This window comes from Marmota flaviventris, chromosome 8 (genome assembly GCF_047511675.1).
Source record: "Marmota flaviventris isolate mMarFla1 chromosome 8, mMarFla1.hap1, whole genome shotgun sequence".
Lineage (NCBI taxonomy): Eukaryota > Metazoa > Chordata > Mammalia > Rodentia > Sciuridae > Marmota > Marmota flaviventris.
The window spans coordinates 14,309,624-14,327,486 of record NC_092505.1 but is presented as its reverse complement, the minus strand read 5'-3'; the positions used below and the strand labels follow the sequence as shown (position 1 = coordinate 14,327,486).

General features: G+C 39.1%; 1 protein-coding gene across 4 annotated transcripts in view; it reads left to right on the top strand.

Moving 5' to 3' along the window:
• The first annotated feature begins 367 nt into the window (after positions 1 to 367).
• The window catches only part of Map3k7cl (MAP3K7 C-terminal like), a 45,842-nt gene continuing 28,346 nt past the window's right edge, over positions 368 to 17,863 (top strand). The window contains exons 1-3 of one of the 4 annotated variants that reach the window (XM_071615797.1): positions 368 to 447; positions 2,123 to 2,231; positions 15,565 to 15,626. In XM_071615797.1, coding sequence (XP_071471898.1) covers positions 2,162 to 2,231; positions 15,565 to 15,626 — 132 coding nt within the window. In that variant the 5' untranslated portion in view covers positions 368 to 447; positions 2,123 to 2,161. The other 3 variants (XM_027929219.2, XM_027929220.3, XM_027929221.2) reach the window with 3 other exon arrangements.

Sequence of the window (17,863 nt, the reverse complement as noted above, 5' to 3'; positions counted from 1 at the left end):
CAGACACCGATTGGGTCACGCTGAAGACATTCCTGTCTTGTGAAGCAAGTCTGTTTGTATTTTAGGTTTGCCAGGACTAATGAATTAAAACATTTGGACTCTCCACAACTTGCTGTTTATCAATGCCTCTGACAGGAGGAGGGTTTTCTTTTGCTCTTGCTTTTTCTAGAAACATGACAACATCCTGGCTGTTGGAGAGGCAAGGAAAGGAGAGAGGGGTTGTGGAGGAAAGCGGAACAGGGAGGTCCCGTGGGACGCTGGGGTCTGGGACAGAGCAGGTAGCAGCGTGCAGCCCTGACAGCTGTCCCTGCTCCTCAGAGTGTCAGCGGCTGCTATGCAGCAGGTGCAACTGGGTTGCTCACTGAGTCTTCACTCCACAAAGGCAGCGACTGGCCAAGGCAGTGGCTGGTCCTGGATTACACAAGTGCAGACACTCAACTAAGTGAGGTAAGGCGACAGGTGTGAAAAGCGAACAAACTGCTCAGAGCACCAGCACCTTAACCAAAGCTTGGTCACAGTCTACTGCCGAAAGCAGGACACAGTGTCCTGTTCCCCGAGGCGGTGGGATGGAAAGGCAAGTTGGTTTAGGGGGTCTTGTGGTAGATGCTGTGTGGAACTCAGAATCCATCTCAGGCAGACAGATGTTTTCTGCTGTGCTGGGGAGGGGGTTGTAATCAGCTGTGTTATCAATTCCATTTCCTGTAGCTGGAAACTGTACTAGAGATCTCTTTACAAAATTCTGGAGGTAAATATCCATCTCTTGTGCTTTATTTCTTGCTGCAGGACATTGTTGGGAGATTTACCCAAAAAGGAGTGCGGCTTTCTGTCCTTTGATATTATGATAAGGCGGCTGGGGATTATACAATGTGCAATAGCAAGACTTTTTCTTTTAACTACAACTTTTGGGGATTTTGATGATTTCTTTAAACTTGAGATAGTCTGTGCTGTTTCTCCAGGAACAGGTGGCTAGCAAAGTACTTGACTCTAAGCAGAAGAAACCACAGAGACATGTGTCAGAGTTAAGACAGAAGGAATCTTGAGCAAGAAAATGTAGCTTTATGTTGCCCTTTTCTTCAATGCGTCAGGCCACTGTTTCTTTGTAGCTTAGAAGTATAATACATGGAGGGTAGGGTGCTTATTTGTGTATTGCTATCTGTGTTAAATGAATGGGCCCAATGTGATGCTAACTGGGTGATAGATAGATGCTGTTTTTTCTTTTTTTCTCCAAAGCTGTACTAGGTGTTTAATATAAGTGCATTCTCTTTGCATATACTGGATGAGATGATTCTAAACACATGGATGTCTAACTACACATGCATATATGCACTTACTTTGGACCTATACGTAATTGTAAAAACAAAATTCAGTGTTCCAAAATCTATTTTTAGATACAGAAAAGTTATGGGAAAGAGTAAAAAACCTTGCTTTGAGAAAATGTCCGACTACAGCAATTCCCAGAATCTTGCTAGGATGGCTAAAGAGATATTTATATTTTGCCATTTTTAGAGACATTTTCCTTAAAATATCATTCAGGTTTTTTAGTTTGCTGTCTACATGAGAAGGAGAGTAGAAGGTTTAGGGGAAGCAGGACCAAAAATAGAAAAGTTAAATATAAATATCTAAATAACAAAGATATCGTGTATTTATAACAATATCTTTCCTTAGTCTCTCTGAACACCAATTATCAAATATTTTGTTTAAAGTGTATTTAGGCTAAATTCTCTTATAGCACAGAAATATTTATTTATTTAGAAACAGGGTCTCACTGAGTTGCTGAGTGCCTCCCTTTTTGCTGAGGCTGGCTTTGAACTCATGATCCTCCTGTCTTAGCCTCCTGAGCTGGGTTTATAGGCTTGTGTCACCATGCCCAGCTATAATAGAACTTTTCAGTGTGAAGGAATACTTAAAAAGTGATGTAGGTAGAGATTTTTGCCACATTTCATTTGTTTTAGATGTGTATTGCTAAAGTAATTTCTGTATAAGCCAGAAAAAAATTTAATGGAGCAAGTGGATACTTTTGAAATAGGAAAAGGACGTTTACCAACTTTCCCCTCTAATTTCCAAGGGCGTTCAGAGGCGTGATATTGGGTAAAGTGACAAGAGCTCTCTTTTGTCCTCACAGCTGGAAGACCCAGGAGAAGGCCGGGCCTCAGGTGCCCACATGATCAGCACAGCCAGGGTACCTGCGGATAAGCCAGTACGCATCGCCTTCAGCCTCAATGACGCCCCAGGTATGCTCTGCTGGGGGGGGTGTGTGTGCCTTCCTCATTCCCTCCTTTCCATCACCTCCTCTAATTCCACAAGGATGCTTAAATTTGCATGTGTGCATGACTTAATGATGAGAAGGTATATGGTATTCCATCATGCAGTTAGGCTGTGGCTTCCAGAAATGGCTGGGGCAACGTCTTTCCCCATATTGATGTGGTTGTCTTAGTTCATTTCTTCTTCTTTTTTTTTTTTCTTTCCCCTTTTTTAGCTTTCTTTTAGGGTAAGATTCATGGAGATAAAAACCATTCCTAAGGATAGCAGAGTGTGTCATTGTTAAAACTGCACGAGGAAATGTTGATTAAGAGCTGGCAGTTGGTTAGGTAATGTAAAAATATCACTGTCCCGGTTCCAGCAACATTTGTTGAAGCCTGAGTTTGAAGTGGTTTCTCACTGGTTTCTTGCTGGTGCTCCCACACTTCCGGCTAAACAAACAGACCTCAGCAGGAGTGATGAATGGGGCAGGTGAGGCGGGGCCTCTGGAAATAGTAAGGTCTGAGGTGAGGTTGCCATACTTAGAGCCCTTCGTCATGGCTCCCCTCAGTGACCTCTTAACACACATATTGAATTGCACCACCTTTGAACGAGGGACCTCATGTGGTGGGAGGTCACAGCGGCTAGGAAAGGAAGGCTTGGCTCTCCTCCACTGGCATTGGCCATTGTTCTTATCTTAACACCACCTGCTAAAACACATGTTCAAACAGCATTACCGTTTAAACTAGGGGTCTTTTGAGGACTGATTCTCTCTTTCTCTCCCTGTAATACTATGTGAGTGTGATGCTTTAAAAATTAATGATTGAAAAGGGACAGGATCTTTCCAAAATAATGTGAAGTAAGGAGCTGGGCTCTGTGAATTCTGATGTGACACAGTCAATGCATTCTTGGGGTTACTATACCAGGTGATTATGTAAGTGACACATCTACCCTGGAGTTTCCGGACCATGTGGTCTGCAATGGAGGGCAAATTGCAGAATGGGGAGGGGAATGCCTTGACTCTTTGTGATCTATTTTTCCAGAATTCTTCCCATGACTTGCTGTTGTAGGATGTCCCCACTCTGGGGTAACTCTATATTAAACAGTGGTGGAGAGAAACCCGCCCAGTAGGTGAATTAATCCAACCTAATACAGAAGTGACAGCTGCCATTAGTTGCACTTCTCTTTTGTATTTGGATTCACTTTTATTATTTCCAGTTCCTAAAAGAACCGTGTGATGAAGGTATGAACATTATTTATAGAAACGGAGACTGGGACCTAGAGACCACTCTGTTCAAAAGTAATAGAATTCTAAATTCAGGTCCTTAGACTCACATGTCCAAATTCTTCATTATTCCCTGTTCCTTCTCTAATTGAAAAAAGAAAAATCCTTTCAGTTTTAAACGCATTTCATAAATCCAAGATTTCAGGGAAAGTCAGTGTGTAAGTGAGTAGCTCTCAAGATAGATGCATCCAAATTCACAACCCACAAAGGAAGGAACTGCATGGTTTCTTTCTTCTGCTCATGTCCTGTATGAAAAGAAGAAGCTCTGTCATAATGAATAGTCTTTTAAATAAAATTTCAGAATATAAGACTTGCTTAAATCCCAATTGATGTTATTACATCATCATTTTGGACCAGAAAATAAATGCACTAATCAGAAGAGAGCCATATAAAGTGAATCTTGATATTTGGGCTGCATGAATGAAATCTTCCTGAAGTACAAAATGTAATTTATTTTCCATAGTCTTTGAACTCTTTTGGTCCCTGATGGGAAGCTCTCATGATTTTCATCAATGAATTCAAATTGCTTTGTTCCAATCTCTGTGTTTTCTTTTAAACATCTCAGGAATGCCCATTTTTTTTTCCATTACTCTTATTTTTAATTTGTGCAATATAGTTGTACATAATGGTATAATTTGTTCTTGCATATTTGTGCATGCACATAATGTAACAATAAAATCTGGCCAACATCAATCTCTAGTATTTTCCCTCCCTTCCCCCTCCCTGCTGTCCTTTTCCTCTAGTTTACTGATCGCCCTTTGATTTTCATGAGATCTGCCCCCTCTACTTTTCTTTTCCTTTTTCTTCTCTAGCTTCCACATAAGAGGGAAAACGACCCCTGACCTTCTGAGTTTGGCTTATTTCGCTTAACGTAATGTCTACGAGTTCCATTCATTTTCCTGCAAATGATACAATTTCATTTTTCTTTATGACTGAATAAAACTTACTTATGTATATATTTCATATTTCTTTATCTAAGAATGCTCACTTTTAAAATTCATGTTTTTTAATAGGTAGTTTCAAAAAGGGGTTATAATTTATTGTAAGTAATGCCTATCCTTGAGCCTCATAAAAAGATGTGTATGAAGGCTTATGATGAACATGGAAAAATCAACTTTTTATTTTATGATTAATATGTCTCCTTATCTCTAGGAAGGGCACCTACAGAGAAAATCTAAGGCAGGAGCTGAGGCTCAGTATTTCTCAACTCTGGCCCGACTGAAGTGTTTATCTGAGAGCTGAATGTTTTCTCTGATATGCAGATACTAATTCACAATAAGGGTGTGGGGACTATGGAAGAATAGAAGTACTCTGGATTAGGCAGAGAGGAGGGGTATGGGGGTAAGAAGAACAGTAGAATGAATTGGATATTATTACTCTATATACATATATGATTACACAACCTGTGTGATTCTACATCATGTGTAACCAGAAGAATAAGAAGTTATATTGCATTTATATATGCTGTGTCAAAGTGCATTCTACTATCATGTATGACTAATTAGAACAAAAAAAAAGTTTAAAAATGCATGTTCAAAGGTCTTGTATATTCCAATTCAGGAGATTCATTACTTCTTTACAAAGAAAAAGAAATGTCTCCTCCTGTGTTTATACATGCCATAAATGCAAGATTTCAAAGACTAGTAAGGGCCAGAACTCTGAACTTTTCCATGCACATAAGTTGTGAGTGTACAAAAAGATGCTTTGCAGATATTTGGGGACACTCCCTTCAAATTCTTGAATAAGGAGCATGTAGGGTGTCACACAGACACTTGTGGTCATGCAAGCTGTGCGTGCCTTTTGAATTCCAGTGCTTGTGGCTTTCAGACCACACATTTAGGGGAAAAACATCCAAGAGCTTAATAGTAAATGGGAAGCTAAGGTTAATTTTGGAGGTAATTCCTTATTGTTGAATTTATTTATTGATGAATAAACAGAGTTCAAGAAAAAAGAGACATCTTTGCTTATAAATATTGAGATGTTTTTTTCTTATGAACCTGACCTTTCAGTTATTTTAGGTCTTTTTGTTGTTGTTGTTTTGCACGTATTCCTGAGATGATTTATTATAGAAGTTAAAGACATAGGGCTTTGGAGTTGGAGATTCATAATTTCTAGACCATCTCCATCATTATTTGTGTGATCTTGGATTCAAACTTGCTGGGATTCAGTTTTCCATAAGATGTTTATAATAGTAACAGGATTATTATAAGAATGAAATGATACCATATAGGTTAAATATTTAGCAAATTACTTGATGCAAATTAAGCATTCAACTCTTCTTCATAATTGTGATAATTGATTTTGTAGTGTTAAGGCAAATGTAAACTAATAAGTAGTTGTATATCCCACCTACATCTCATACTTGACGTCAGGGTAGCTCCCCCACCCCAAGCCCAGGGATGCTTAACCACAACCCCAGCCCTTTTTGTGTTTTATTTTTGAGTCAGGGTCTTGCCAAGTTGCTTAGGGCCTTGCTAAGCTGCTGAGGCTGGCTTTGAACTTGTGATCCTCCTGCCTCACCTCCTGAGCCACTGGGATTACATGCATGGCTCAAGGTAGATTTTTTTTTTGAATTTTTAATATTTTATTTTTTAGTTTTTTGGCGGGCACAACATCTTTGTTTGTATGTGGTGCTGAGGATGGAACCTGGGCCGCACGCATGCCAGGTGAGCACACTACCGCTTGAGCCACATCCCCAGCCCTCAAGGTAGATTTTATAGTGCAAATGGGCTGTAGTTATTTAGGGACTAGTTATTTTGTTCGTGGATTGTGAGTGTCCTGCTCCTTCTCTGATCATTAACTTACCTTTATTTAGTTTCTGTGTTTCCAACTCTCTGCCAAAGGTAATGGGATGCACAAAGAAGGGTACAGCATGATCCCTCTCATGAGCTTTATAAGGCAAAGATATTTGGAAAAAAGTCCATGTTGGCAACAGCTTCTTGGAAAATGTAATAACCAAACCTGACTTAAAGGCAAGTAAGTTATAGAAAGGCAATGCAGGAAAGGTGTCATTTCTGGATTCCAGGTATAAAAAAGGGGGTACATATCTTCTCCAAATAGAAAGCATGAACCAAATCTAAAAGTCAAGAAGAGCATGGTATATCCAGAAAATAACAATAGTGAATAGTCATTGGAGTAGAAGTCTGAACTGTAGAATAACATCATGCTTCCTACCTAGTCCTGTCTTGAGCCAGGCAATGTGGCTCAATGTGGGGAATGTTATTTAAATAGCAATAGACTGGAATTATTGAGCAACAGACTAAAGTTAATGAAAGTTCAGCAAAAGAGTTTGTACTTGACCAGAAACAAGTGCATTTCAAAAGTCCTTAAGCAAAAGACTAAGATGATGATAATGGTAAAAATTTGGTGGAATAGTTCAGGATGTGGAGAGATGAGAGAATGGAAGAGGCCTTGTATAATGGTACAGAGAGACAAGTGATGAGAATCTGGATTTAAGAATGGAACAGGATGACTGAATTCATAGTATGTTTTGAAGAAAGTGTTGACAGAACTGGGTGATGGACAGACTGCCCTTGGTGGATGGGTGTTAGTTGGTCATTGTTCATTGAAAGCAGAACAAGTCACAGACTTCAAATAGACCATGGAATTCCAGGAGTTTAAATAAAGGAAGCAAGGTTTTGGTGTAAAAATTAAAAAAAAAATCTATCTATCTATCATCTATCTTATGATCTTACCGTCAGAGCCCTTCATGAAAAGATACTTAGCTAATTGTAATTCCTGGAAACAGAGATGCCTGTCTTTAATAAGAAAATGAAAAGATCCTTATTACTTCTAAATGAGGAATCCCAAAGAGTTAACTTTCTAATCTACATTCTTTATGGAGTTAATTTTCTCAATAAAAATATGCAGAAGAGAAGTATGAATCCTACCTCTTGGGTTATTAGAGAATCACGGGCTCTTCTCCAATTAAGAAAGTTTAGAGCTATCCATCCAGACTTTAGGATTTCATGTTAATTACTTGAGAATTTTCTTTTTCTCCAGCTGAGCTAAAATCTGGCACACTCTCATGTAAAATTAGACTTTGGAGCATTCTTTCTTTTTTGTTTTTAGTTTTTATTTAGAAAGAGTCAAGGACACCAGTTTCAGCCCAAGCTGATAGCTGCTAACATTTTTTTTTTTTTTTAAAAAGTCTTTCAAGCATTAGAATTTTTCATGTCTGGGCACAAATTAATCATATGTCATTTAGTTGAAAAAATTCAGGACCCATTTCTTTGGTATCTTTTTAAGACAATATAATTTTCTCTGCAAATATGGGGATGGAAGTAAGAATTTTGTGGAGTAGCTGAAATATTCACCTTGAACATAATTTAACAAGCTGGGAATGGTGTGGTTGTTTTTTGTGTACATGTGTGAAACTGGCTCTTAGTAAAACTGAGGGTCATTGTCCCCTTTCTTCAACTTTCCCTAACTTGGGTATGATTTTCCCTATCCTTAGAGCCCAAATACTTCTGGTACTCTCTTCTCTCCAGATTCTTAATCCTTCTTCTTTGGAAAGACTCTAGAGAACCTCATCTACACTTAAACTCTAAGTAAATATTGAGGTTTACCTTTTTATCTCTCTCCGTGTTTTGTTCTTTCTTTGTTTTTCATACCCATTCAGTAGGAAGTTAAATGATAAATCCCACTAGATACCAGGCAACTTGATAAGGATGGCATTAAGAGGAGTGAGGAGTTAGGACAGACGTTTTGAACTCTCTCGATTCATCTGTGCCAGCCTGAGTCTGTGTTTAAAGCTGCCCCAGAACCCGGTGACCAAATTCAGAAGAAAGTTCCTCAAGGCTGGGTGAGAGGGGGTTTCTCCTACATTTGCATCCTGCAGGGAGCACAAAGTTGGGAAACACACTAGAAGTTTATTGAAGATTTACAAAATCAGTAGTACAATGTGGCCATTTGGAGATCATTATTATCAATGAAGATTCTTTGGGACTTACTGGTTTGTGACTGTTGCTTAAGGTTGTAAAGAAAGGCCAGAAAGAGAGTGTTGATTGAGCACCAGGTGCTTTTACTTGTGTCATCTCCTCAATTTAATCCTGGCAACAACCCTGCAGGAAGGTGTTGTCATGTGCATTTAATAAATGTGCAAGTGTTGGCTAGGGGGATTAAGTAATCTCAAATCAAGAAGTTAATAAATAGTACTAGGATTTCAAAGCCAGGCCCTCGGGCTACTTTTACTCCACTAGCCATATAGTAAGAAAAGCCTGTGTGTCCCTGACAGCAGATAACTCTCCTGTGGTCCCGGGTGATGGTGAAGAAAGGTTGCTTCTCGTATGCTGCTGTAGGAAAGAGGAAAAAGAGGTAAAGTTTTACTTAGTCGTGTGATGCACAACACATATACAGTCATCCCGAGGTTTCTGACAGCACTGGTTCCAGGCCCCCTTGTTGATGCTCAAGTCCTTCATGTGAAATGATGTAACATTTGCACATAATCTATGTACATCCACCTGAATACTATAAATCATTTTAAGAGAACTTATAATATCTAACACAATGTCAATGCTATAAAAACAGCTGTTATACTGTATTGATTAGAGAGTAATGACCAGCAAAATAGTCTCTACACATTCAGTAGAGATGTAATATTTTTTCTCCAATATTTTTGATCCATAATTGGTTGAATCTATAGATGTGGAATCTATGAATGCAGAGGGCTGACTCTATGTCCAAGAGTCTTTTCTTTTTTTTAATATTTATTTTTTGTAGTTGTAGTTGGACACAATACAATAACTTTATTTTATTTATTTATTTTTACGTGGTGCTGAGGATCGAAACCAGGGCCTTGCACGTTCAAGGCGAGTGCTCTGCCACTGAGCCACAACCCCAGCTCCCAAGAGTCTCTTCTTGAAGCAAATGTTTTTGAAGGAGTATAAGCTAAGTCAGTCAAAATATTCTGATAAAAGGCTGAAATAATGAGATTAATAAATGATAGCTACAATAGTGAATAGATGAGTGTTTCTAAGAAATATAAAACGTGTTCTTCAACTCAATCAAGTCTTCCATTGTAGAAAAATGTCTTTGAGTCCACTGATGCATGATCTTGCTTGCCTGATCATTTTAAGTACTGGTTAGGGTAATATGGTGTCTATTAATGGTAAAGAATTGATAATTTCCTGTGGGGGGGTCATACCAAATCTCTACCTCTATCCATCTCTGTTTTCACATCCATATCCATCTCTATACCTATATTTTTTTCATTTTGTGGCCCTGAAAATCCAATGTACATTAAAGAATTCACATCTCTAATGTTTAATCAGTAGAAAGCAAAGTTTTAAAAAGCTTTTGATGTGGCTCAAAACTGTGTGATGATCTATCAAGAACATAGGTATCTAAAAAAAGTTTTAGAAGTTTTTTGATGTATTAGAAATGTGTGTTGACAGCTGTCTATCACTTTTTTATTTCTAAAAATAAAATATCAATCTCAGTTTGGATTTGGAATAAAAGTACTCAAGGCCTTTTATGTATTAGTTAAATTTTTTTACAATATTTTCTAAAGACAGTGTTTGCTTTGATAGGAAAATAACTTTTCAACTTCTGATTTAGACAAAAAGAGTAAATCCATAAGCTCCGAGGTAATGGCTGTACCAGGGAAATCTCCAACTGTCAAGAGAGAAGTAAGTAGAATCAGAGGTCTTGACCAAGGTGTTCTTTTCATACTATTCAGATGATAAAGAGTAACACTTCCAAATACTACCTCCACAAACACATATACATGGACACACAACTGCCTTAATTTTACATTACCTTTGGTTGGATTTATGGTGCAAGGAATGGAAAATAAACTTCATGAAGCATCCATTATTATTACTGATTATTTCCTAGGTGCCAGGCTTTAGGCTAAGTGATTGACATCAATAACAAGTCTCTGAGATAAATTAAATACTCTGCCTATTTTTCAGAGGACAAAATTGCCTCAAAGAAATTATGTTGACAATTCACATTCACCAATTAAAAAGTGACCAACTCGAAATACTGTCCTACTTACTGAATGTTGTTCCTGTTGACTGTGTCTTTAGTGGTTGGGAGCTTCACTGGCAGACACTTCCCAGGATTAGCCTCAGAACCCCATTTATCTGCCTTTAAATCAACAGTTTGTCCCTGGTGCCCTGCAGGGCAGTCTCTAGAACACCAGGACTCAGAGGTCATTCTGCAGGCAAGACCAGTTACATACTTTGTGGGGCTCAGAGCAAGATGAAAATGCAGGGCTCCTCATTCAAAAATTACAAAAATTCAAGACATTATAACAGAGCATTAACACAAGCATGGGGTCCCTTGTGGGCAAAGTGGTCTGTGTAATTGCCAGTCATGTGTGCATGAAGCTGGCTCTGACTGCAGGAAATAGAGGCATCTTCAGAGGATCCCGAGCAGGGCCATCTCTTGCATTCTAGTTGGGGAGTGGAGTGGCAGGGGTCTGTCTTCTGGGCATGGCTTCTCCCTCTCCTGTTACAGTCTCTTCTGTGTGTCAACCTAAACTGGAATTTCCCAATTGAGACTCCAATTATGTCTATGCTGATGAGCACAGTGGGAGAGGGAGGTAACCAATCCCAAAGTTAAATCAAGATATTGTCCAATCAAGATATTGTTTAGAACAGTGGTTCTCAAACACTTGTTGTAGACCAAGTCAGACTTTGATGAAGTTTTCTTCTCTCATAAAACAAAAATAAAAAGGGCATGACAGTGAGGTTGTTTTAGGGTATGTTTGCTCATGTCCACAATCAATTTATCCAGAATGGATGCTCCTTTATTCCAAGATTCTTATGATTTGGGCATTAAAATGTTCTATCTCATAAAGAGATGTTATTGATGTACAGTAATTGTTTTTGAATCATCTTCCCTAGCTAAATAAGAAGTTGGATGCTCCGAGGCATGATTCCAAATACTGGGGGATAATTTTCAGGGGTTCATGAAATATAAGCCTGGGAATCCATGGGCCAGAAAGTGAAGAAAAGCAGAGTAGCATGTTAAAAAGAATCCTGGGAGGGGAGATACCCCTTCATCTCACATGGCCACCAATCATGAAGTCTTGGGGGGCTCTTTTCCCTTTTGAGTCTTTGTCCTTAGCTTTGCTTTGAGAGGACTGGGCCAGAGGATTGCTTGCTTCCTCTCGGCTTAGGCATTCTCTAATAACTCAGATGGCATGGCAGTGAGGATTTGGATCACAGAGTCAGTGTGTCCTCTTTATCCATTCCATGGAGAAACAAAGAGAAGACAGTTTAAGGGAATCTGAAGACAGAATCACCACGGAAGCAACCCAACAGCTGCTTGGTAGATGCTGAGACGAGCCCATCATAGAATGTACTATGGTATGTTATAATGGTTGGGATACCAACAAGAAAGTTCTATCTTAAGGACCATTGGCTTAGTCACACAGTGTTTGCCAAATAAGCAGTGGACATCTGCTTATTTTAAAAATTCCTCTTTAATTCTTTCTTTAATATTTCATCCTCTAAAAAATCCCTTAGGATACATTTTGCTTGGTCCATTAAACCTACATTGTCGTTTTGAATGAGGTGCTTTCCAATTGCTTCCTTAATGCATTGAAAAATATAAGGTAATTTACCATTTTAGCATAGAGTCTAAGTCCCTGCTTTGCACATAACAGACACTCTATAACCTTTGAGTAAGATAAATTTTAATAAAAAACATACTTGCACTATGATTCGTTCTATTATAAACACATCTAGCAACCTTCTTTCTTTCTTGTTGTTTTTAAGCTAAACATCCCAGGGGGTCTCTCGGTATAGCTACTGTACAGACTACTTCGTGCTTCTGGAATTGTCAAAACAAACTTAACTGCTCTCAGGAACTCTGATCCAGTATCACTGTCAAAATGTTTTACAATGATTCGGCCAAATGTTTGTGGAACAGCTGGGCTACTCGTCTAACTGAGTCATTTTCCTTCTTTCCTTTTGGCCCATTCCTGTGATTCATCATTCCACTTTTAGAATATTTGCCTATTTTTAAAACCAGTCAAAGAAGACAGCTACGGTTTAAAAGTAAACACCCCACACATCAACTTGGGGCAGCTCTGTGAGCTGCTTCTCGAGCCCTCAAATTCCTGGCAGGCAGGGATGCCAGCTAAACCAGATGGCATGGAGCAGTGAAATGCAGGGTTGGCTTGCAGGCTTGGTAGTCTCCTTACAACTGTCTTTGGTTTTCTTATTTCCGTTGCCATTTCCTGCTTCGGTTAATCCAACTTGATCCATTCTTTAACACAAGGTTTTTATTTTGCTTGTCTCCCAAAACATCTATTATATGTTTATTTTCATGTCAATTAGACTTTCATTTCAACTTAAGAAGTCCAGTCTTAAGCCTTCATTTATCTGGAAAATTATCTTTACAGTCACATATAATATACCTTGATGTATGACTATAAATGATGGCATAGATTCAATATTGAACTTCATTAATCCTGGGTCACAGTAGTTATTTTCTATCTATGTTACTACATTAGAAAAAATGAATAATTTTTCCTCCCTTTTTAATAATTAAGCAGGAAGGAGCATGACATTGCAGAAGGCGAGGTGGATTAAGTCTCAGGAAGCATCTGAGTTCCGTTCCTGAATATCTCCTAGAGTTCTAGAATTCTCTGTCTGCATTTGTACTTTACAGAGTGGTTTCTCCTTCCAACAAGTGCCTGCTTGTCTGTGATTATTAGGGTTGGGATGCCAAAACATAATATGTCCTCAATTATCTGTGCCAAATTGTTCTGGCCTTGGACCCAATGAGCTAAAATAATCATGGTGTCTAGGTTTTTAAAATTGTACTGAAATAAATTAAATGCCTCTAAGACCAAAATCGGTTTTACAGAGTATAAATTTCATAATGCAGGCTCTTTCTATAATGGGTCAGCAGTGGCAAGTGGATATTTCTGCCTTTTGTGCAGTTCTCTGCAAGTGATGGAGTGAATTGAAAAGGCCACAGTAATTGGCTAGAATTTGTCACTCCTAGTCTTGATAGGAAGATAGCATTCCAAGAGTCTGTGGATTGAGTCTTCTGTGAAACTAAGTTGCATCAATGAACCTGTGGACATATACTGACTGGCCCAGGTGTGGGTACAAAATGGATTCAAGTGAGGTGGTGCATTGCTTGCTTCGAAGCCATTTCTAAGCAGGAGTATTATTATCCTCTTTACTAAGAAAGAACAAATGCTATTAAGTGACAAGACTCCTGAGGTATCTGGCAGAAGTTAATACTGCCTTTGTTTAAATGATCTTTCTGGTAAGTATCTTCCAGGTCTCCAAAGAGACATATTCCCTTAGAAACTAGGAGTACTTCATGTACTGCATTTTATTTGGGCTGTGCTATCAGTGAGTTGGGAGGGAATAAAATTGGCCTGCTAGACTTGTGAGCTCTTTGTCTGTAGATTCAACTGAGAATGGAAAATGTTTTGTTGTTTTTTTTTTTAAAAAAACTGTTTGTATTGAAGTTGTACATACTCCCCCCACCATTATTCCCCAAACAATACAGTCTAGAAGCTATACATTATTGACATAGCAATTAATTGTAGAATTAGAAGTAACTTAGAGATGATCTAAAGTATATGGAAGGATGTGCTGAAGTTATACATAAATACTACTCCATTCTATAAAGGACTTGAATGTCCTCAGATTTGGTATAATGGGAAGTCCTGGAATGAATCCCTCTTGACATAAATGTACTTGTTTCTTCATTGAATAAAGCCTGTATCATTTCCTCTAGTTCAAAAAGAACACAATCAATTTTTATTAATAAGTTTGGTTATGTTAGTGAGAATATAAAGAGCCATTATCTTTCCTTGATTTATCATAATTTAAAATGGCTTTTTTTTAAAAAAAATTGTTCTTTTAGTTTGTATTTTGTGGTATTCTCAATAGTCATGTACTGGGGTAGGTACTGGAGAAGGATGGACGATGGCCCCTGAGAGCCAGAGTCGACCTGGAGAGATGGAGGTGCTGTTTACCAAGGGGCTCTTCTCTAGTAACAGGGTGGGATCAGTAGGCTCTTCTTGAAGACATTCTTGGGTAACTTGGGTTTTTTTTTTTTGGCAGTACTGGGGATTGAACCCAGGCCTTGTGCATCTGAGGCATGTACTCTAACCAACTGAGCTACATCTCCAGCCCCCAGTGACTTGGATATTTGAGGCCATATTTCTTGCAGGTTTTCTCAGATGCTTCTGAGATTGCATTTTTTAAAATATTTCTTTTTTAGTTGTAGTTGGACATAATATCTTTATTTATTTATTTTTATGTGGTGTTGGTGATGGAACCCAGTGCCTTGCCAGGGCTAGGCGAGCACTCTACTGCCGAGCCACAACCCCAGTCCTGAGACTGCATTTTTTGATCTAGCTAGTCTATTGCCAGTCTGTCCATGTGAGTGCTTCTGGAGAAGGAGGATGGGGCAGCTGAGGACAGTTGCTACAGCTGTCTGGGCTCCAGCTGCCCTGAAACAAGTCTGTGGATTCTGCCTCAGGTGGGGAGGGCTGTCTGGTGTGTGGGTGGCTTGCTGTCCTACCTGCTGTAACCCAGAGCGAGTTCCTGGTGAGCTGCCTGTTGGTGCTGGCTTGTAGTAAGAGCAGAGGGCACAACCATCAATGTTTGTGACGCTTCAGTGCAACTAATGCTTCTGTTTTTCAGTGGAGTGTTCTGCCCCATTTAGGTTGTTCTGGCCACCTCATTAACACCTTGTTAAGCACTTTCCTGCATGTCATATGTTTTGGTTTTGGCTAATGTGGGAATTTTGAAAGACAAAGTAGCCCTTATTAATTGTAGAGTTACCAGACAGGATATTGGAGGATCCTGGGTGTGTGTGTGTGTGTGTGTGTGTGTGTTTTAAATTTAGTCAGTCCAATTAACCTCTCCATGCTTCTATGTGTACATAAAATGAGCAAAATTTCTCTTACATTCTGTCACCACTGAAGTGATGAAAATAACTGAAGCAGTAGATAGTGACAGTTTAACTATTGCACTACAAGGCTGGTCCCAGCAGGGTGACGCTTAAGAGATAAAGGCTCTCTAGTGAAGAATCATTTTATTTTCATGTTTTAGATGATACACCTCCTGAAGACCCTATTCCTTTGGTCTTTCCAGAATTAGACCAGCAGCTGCAGGTAAGTCTTTCTGCTTTCCTTCTTAGTTTTGCAAATGATAGTGAGAAGGGGAATGGCCTAATTGCAAAAGACTGACTTGAACACAGAATGGGAGCTTCCAAGTCCTCAATATTTGCATTGCTGGAGTTCTGAAATCAGGTTGAAGCCCTCAGGGAGTACCCTGGCTAGGTACCCAGACATCAAATGCTTATAGTATAATCAAACTCCTATTTTCAGGAGTTCTGGAATCTGGAAAAGAGATTGGTTCCTGCCCCTCTTTGCTATGAGATTTCTCTGGGCCATTAGGATTTTGGCCCTGTTTGAGGCTAATATTTAACAATAAACTCTGCAAAGAAAATTTGTCATGGTTTCCAGGACTTTGAAATAATCTTTCTTGCTCTACTGCTTGCCCCTCCACAGTTCTCGGAAAACTTTTAGTGGAATATAATCATTGTGAATTAAACCTTCTGAAAACCTTGGTTTGATCCACAAGAAAAATAATTTGTAGCCAGGTACAGTGGCTCACGCCTCTAGTATTCCCAGCTACTTGAGAGGCTGAAGCAGGAGGATCACAAGTTCAAAGCCAGCCACAGCAACTTAGTGAGATCCTAAGCAACTTAGTGAGGCCTCAAAAATACATACATATATACATATAAATAGGATTGGGGATGTAGGACCCCTGGGTTAAATCCCCAGTACCAAAAAAAAAAATTGTGTGTATGTATGGTTTCCGGATGATCTTTTAAAAGATTTCTCATTTGAATACACCAGAGTTTTTTTTTTTTTTTCTTTTAGGAGATATTCATGACATTTTAAAATTTCTTTGGATGCTATATGGTGATTTTTGGCAAAGATGATTTTAGAAAGAGGTTCTGCCTAAAATACCTGGATGCCAAGCTTGGGTCAGTCCTTCACTTGAGTACTTAACTTTGAGTACTTAACTTGGATATTTGAGGCCATATTTCTGTCAGGTTTTCTCAGATGCTTCTGAGTTTGCAATTTTTTTTAATATTTATTTTTTAGTTGTAGTTGGACATAATATATTTATTTATTTATTTTTATGTGGTGTTGGTCATCGAGCATTTAGGCAAAACTAATAAAGATCTTAAATTCTTCACACAGATGTTTTGCTTGTCCACCACCTTTTCCTCCTAATTATGGATTCTAAAAGCCTCTAGGGAGGGATCTGTAATCTTTAGCTTCCAACAGACCCTGACATGCTGTACTATAGGATGAGTATCCCTTATCCAAAATGCTTGGGAACAGAAGTATTTTGGATTTAAAAAAATTTTTTTGAAACATTTGCATATATATGCATATGCATATTTGCATATGTGTGTGTATACATACACAAACATACTTGTGGAAGGAACCCGTTTCTAAACATGAAATTCATTGAGGTTTCATATACACCTTATGCAGATAGATAGTTTTGTACAGTGTTTTTAGTGCACCTGTGTTTTGACTGTGACCTATCACAGAGATGAAGTGTGGAATTTTTCACTGGTGACATTATATCTGCACTCAAGAAGTTTTGGGTTTTGGAGCATTGGGATTTTCAGGTTAGGGATGCTCAAACTGTATCTTATACTCAGTAGTTTTTTCCAATTGTGGGTGTGCCTGGTGTCCTAAAGTCATTTGAGCTTGGGACTTCTGATCCAGGACAGACTTTGGTGGAGATAGAAAGAACCAAGAATGGGCCCATATTCCACCCAACACAGTGTTCTTTTCTGTTTGCTTCAGTTCTTATCACCTTGCCAGGTGCACAGGGTCATTAAAAGCCTTGGAAGCAACTAGGTTATGTTGGAGGAGATGGTGTCCCAACTTCTGGGGTGCTCTCTAAAAACCAACCCAGAGCAACTCAGGCTCTGGGAGGAGCCCACATTGTCATGTCTCCAGCAGTTCTGGGTATGGCAGCAATCTACTACCGGCCCATTGGTTCAACAGAGTACTCTCATGGGGGAATAAATGATGATTGCAGAGGAGGTGGGAGGGTTACAGTGATTACCACACAGCTGTCAAAACACAGCTTCCTAATCCCTAAAATTTCCTCTCTAGCTGTCAGTCATCTTATCTCCCTCTTCCTTGGTCCCCCACGCTTCTTTGACCCAGCTCTCCTGGTTCCTGACATCTGATTTCCCTTCCTCCCTCCACCAATATGTCCTCTTCTTTTCAGCATAGAGAGCTCCTCAGCCTCCCTGTGCTCACACTGCATGCCATGCTGCTTGCTTAGTCTGTAAGCTGCTGCTGGTGCAGTT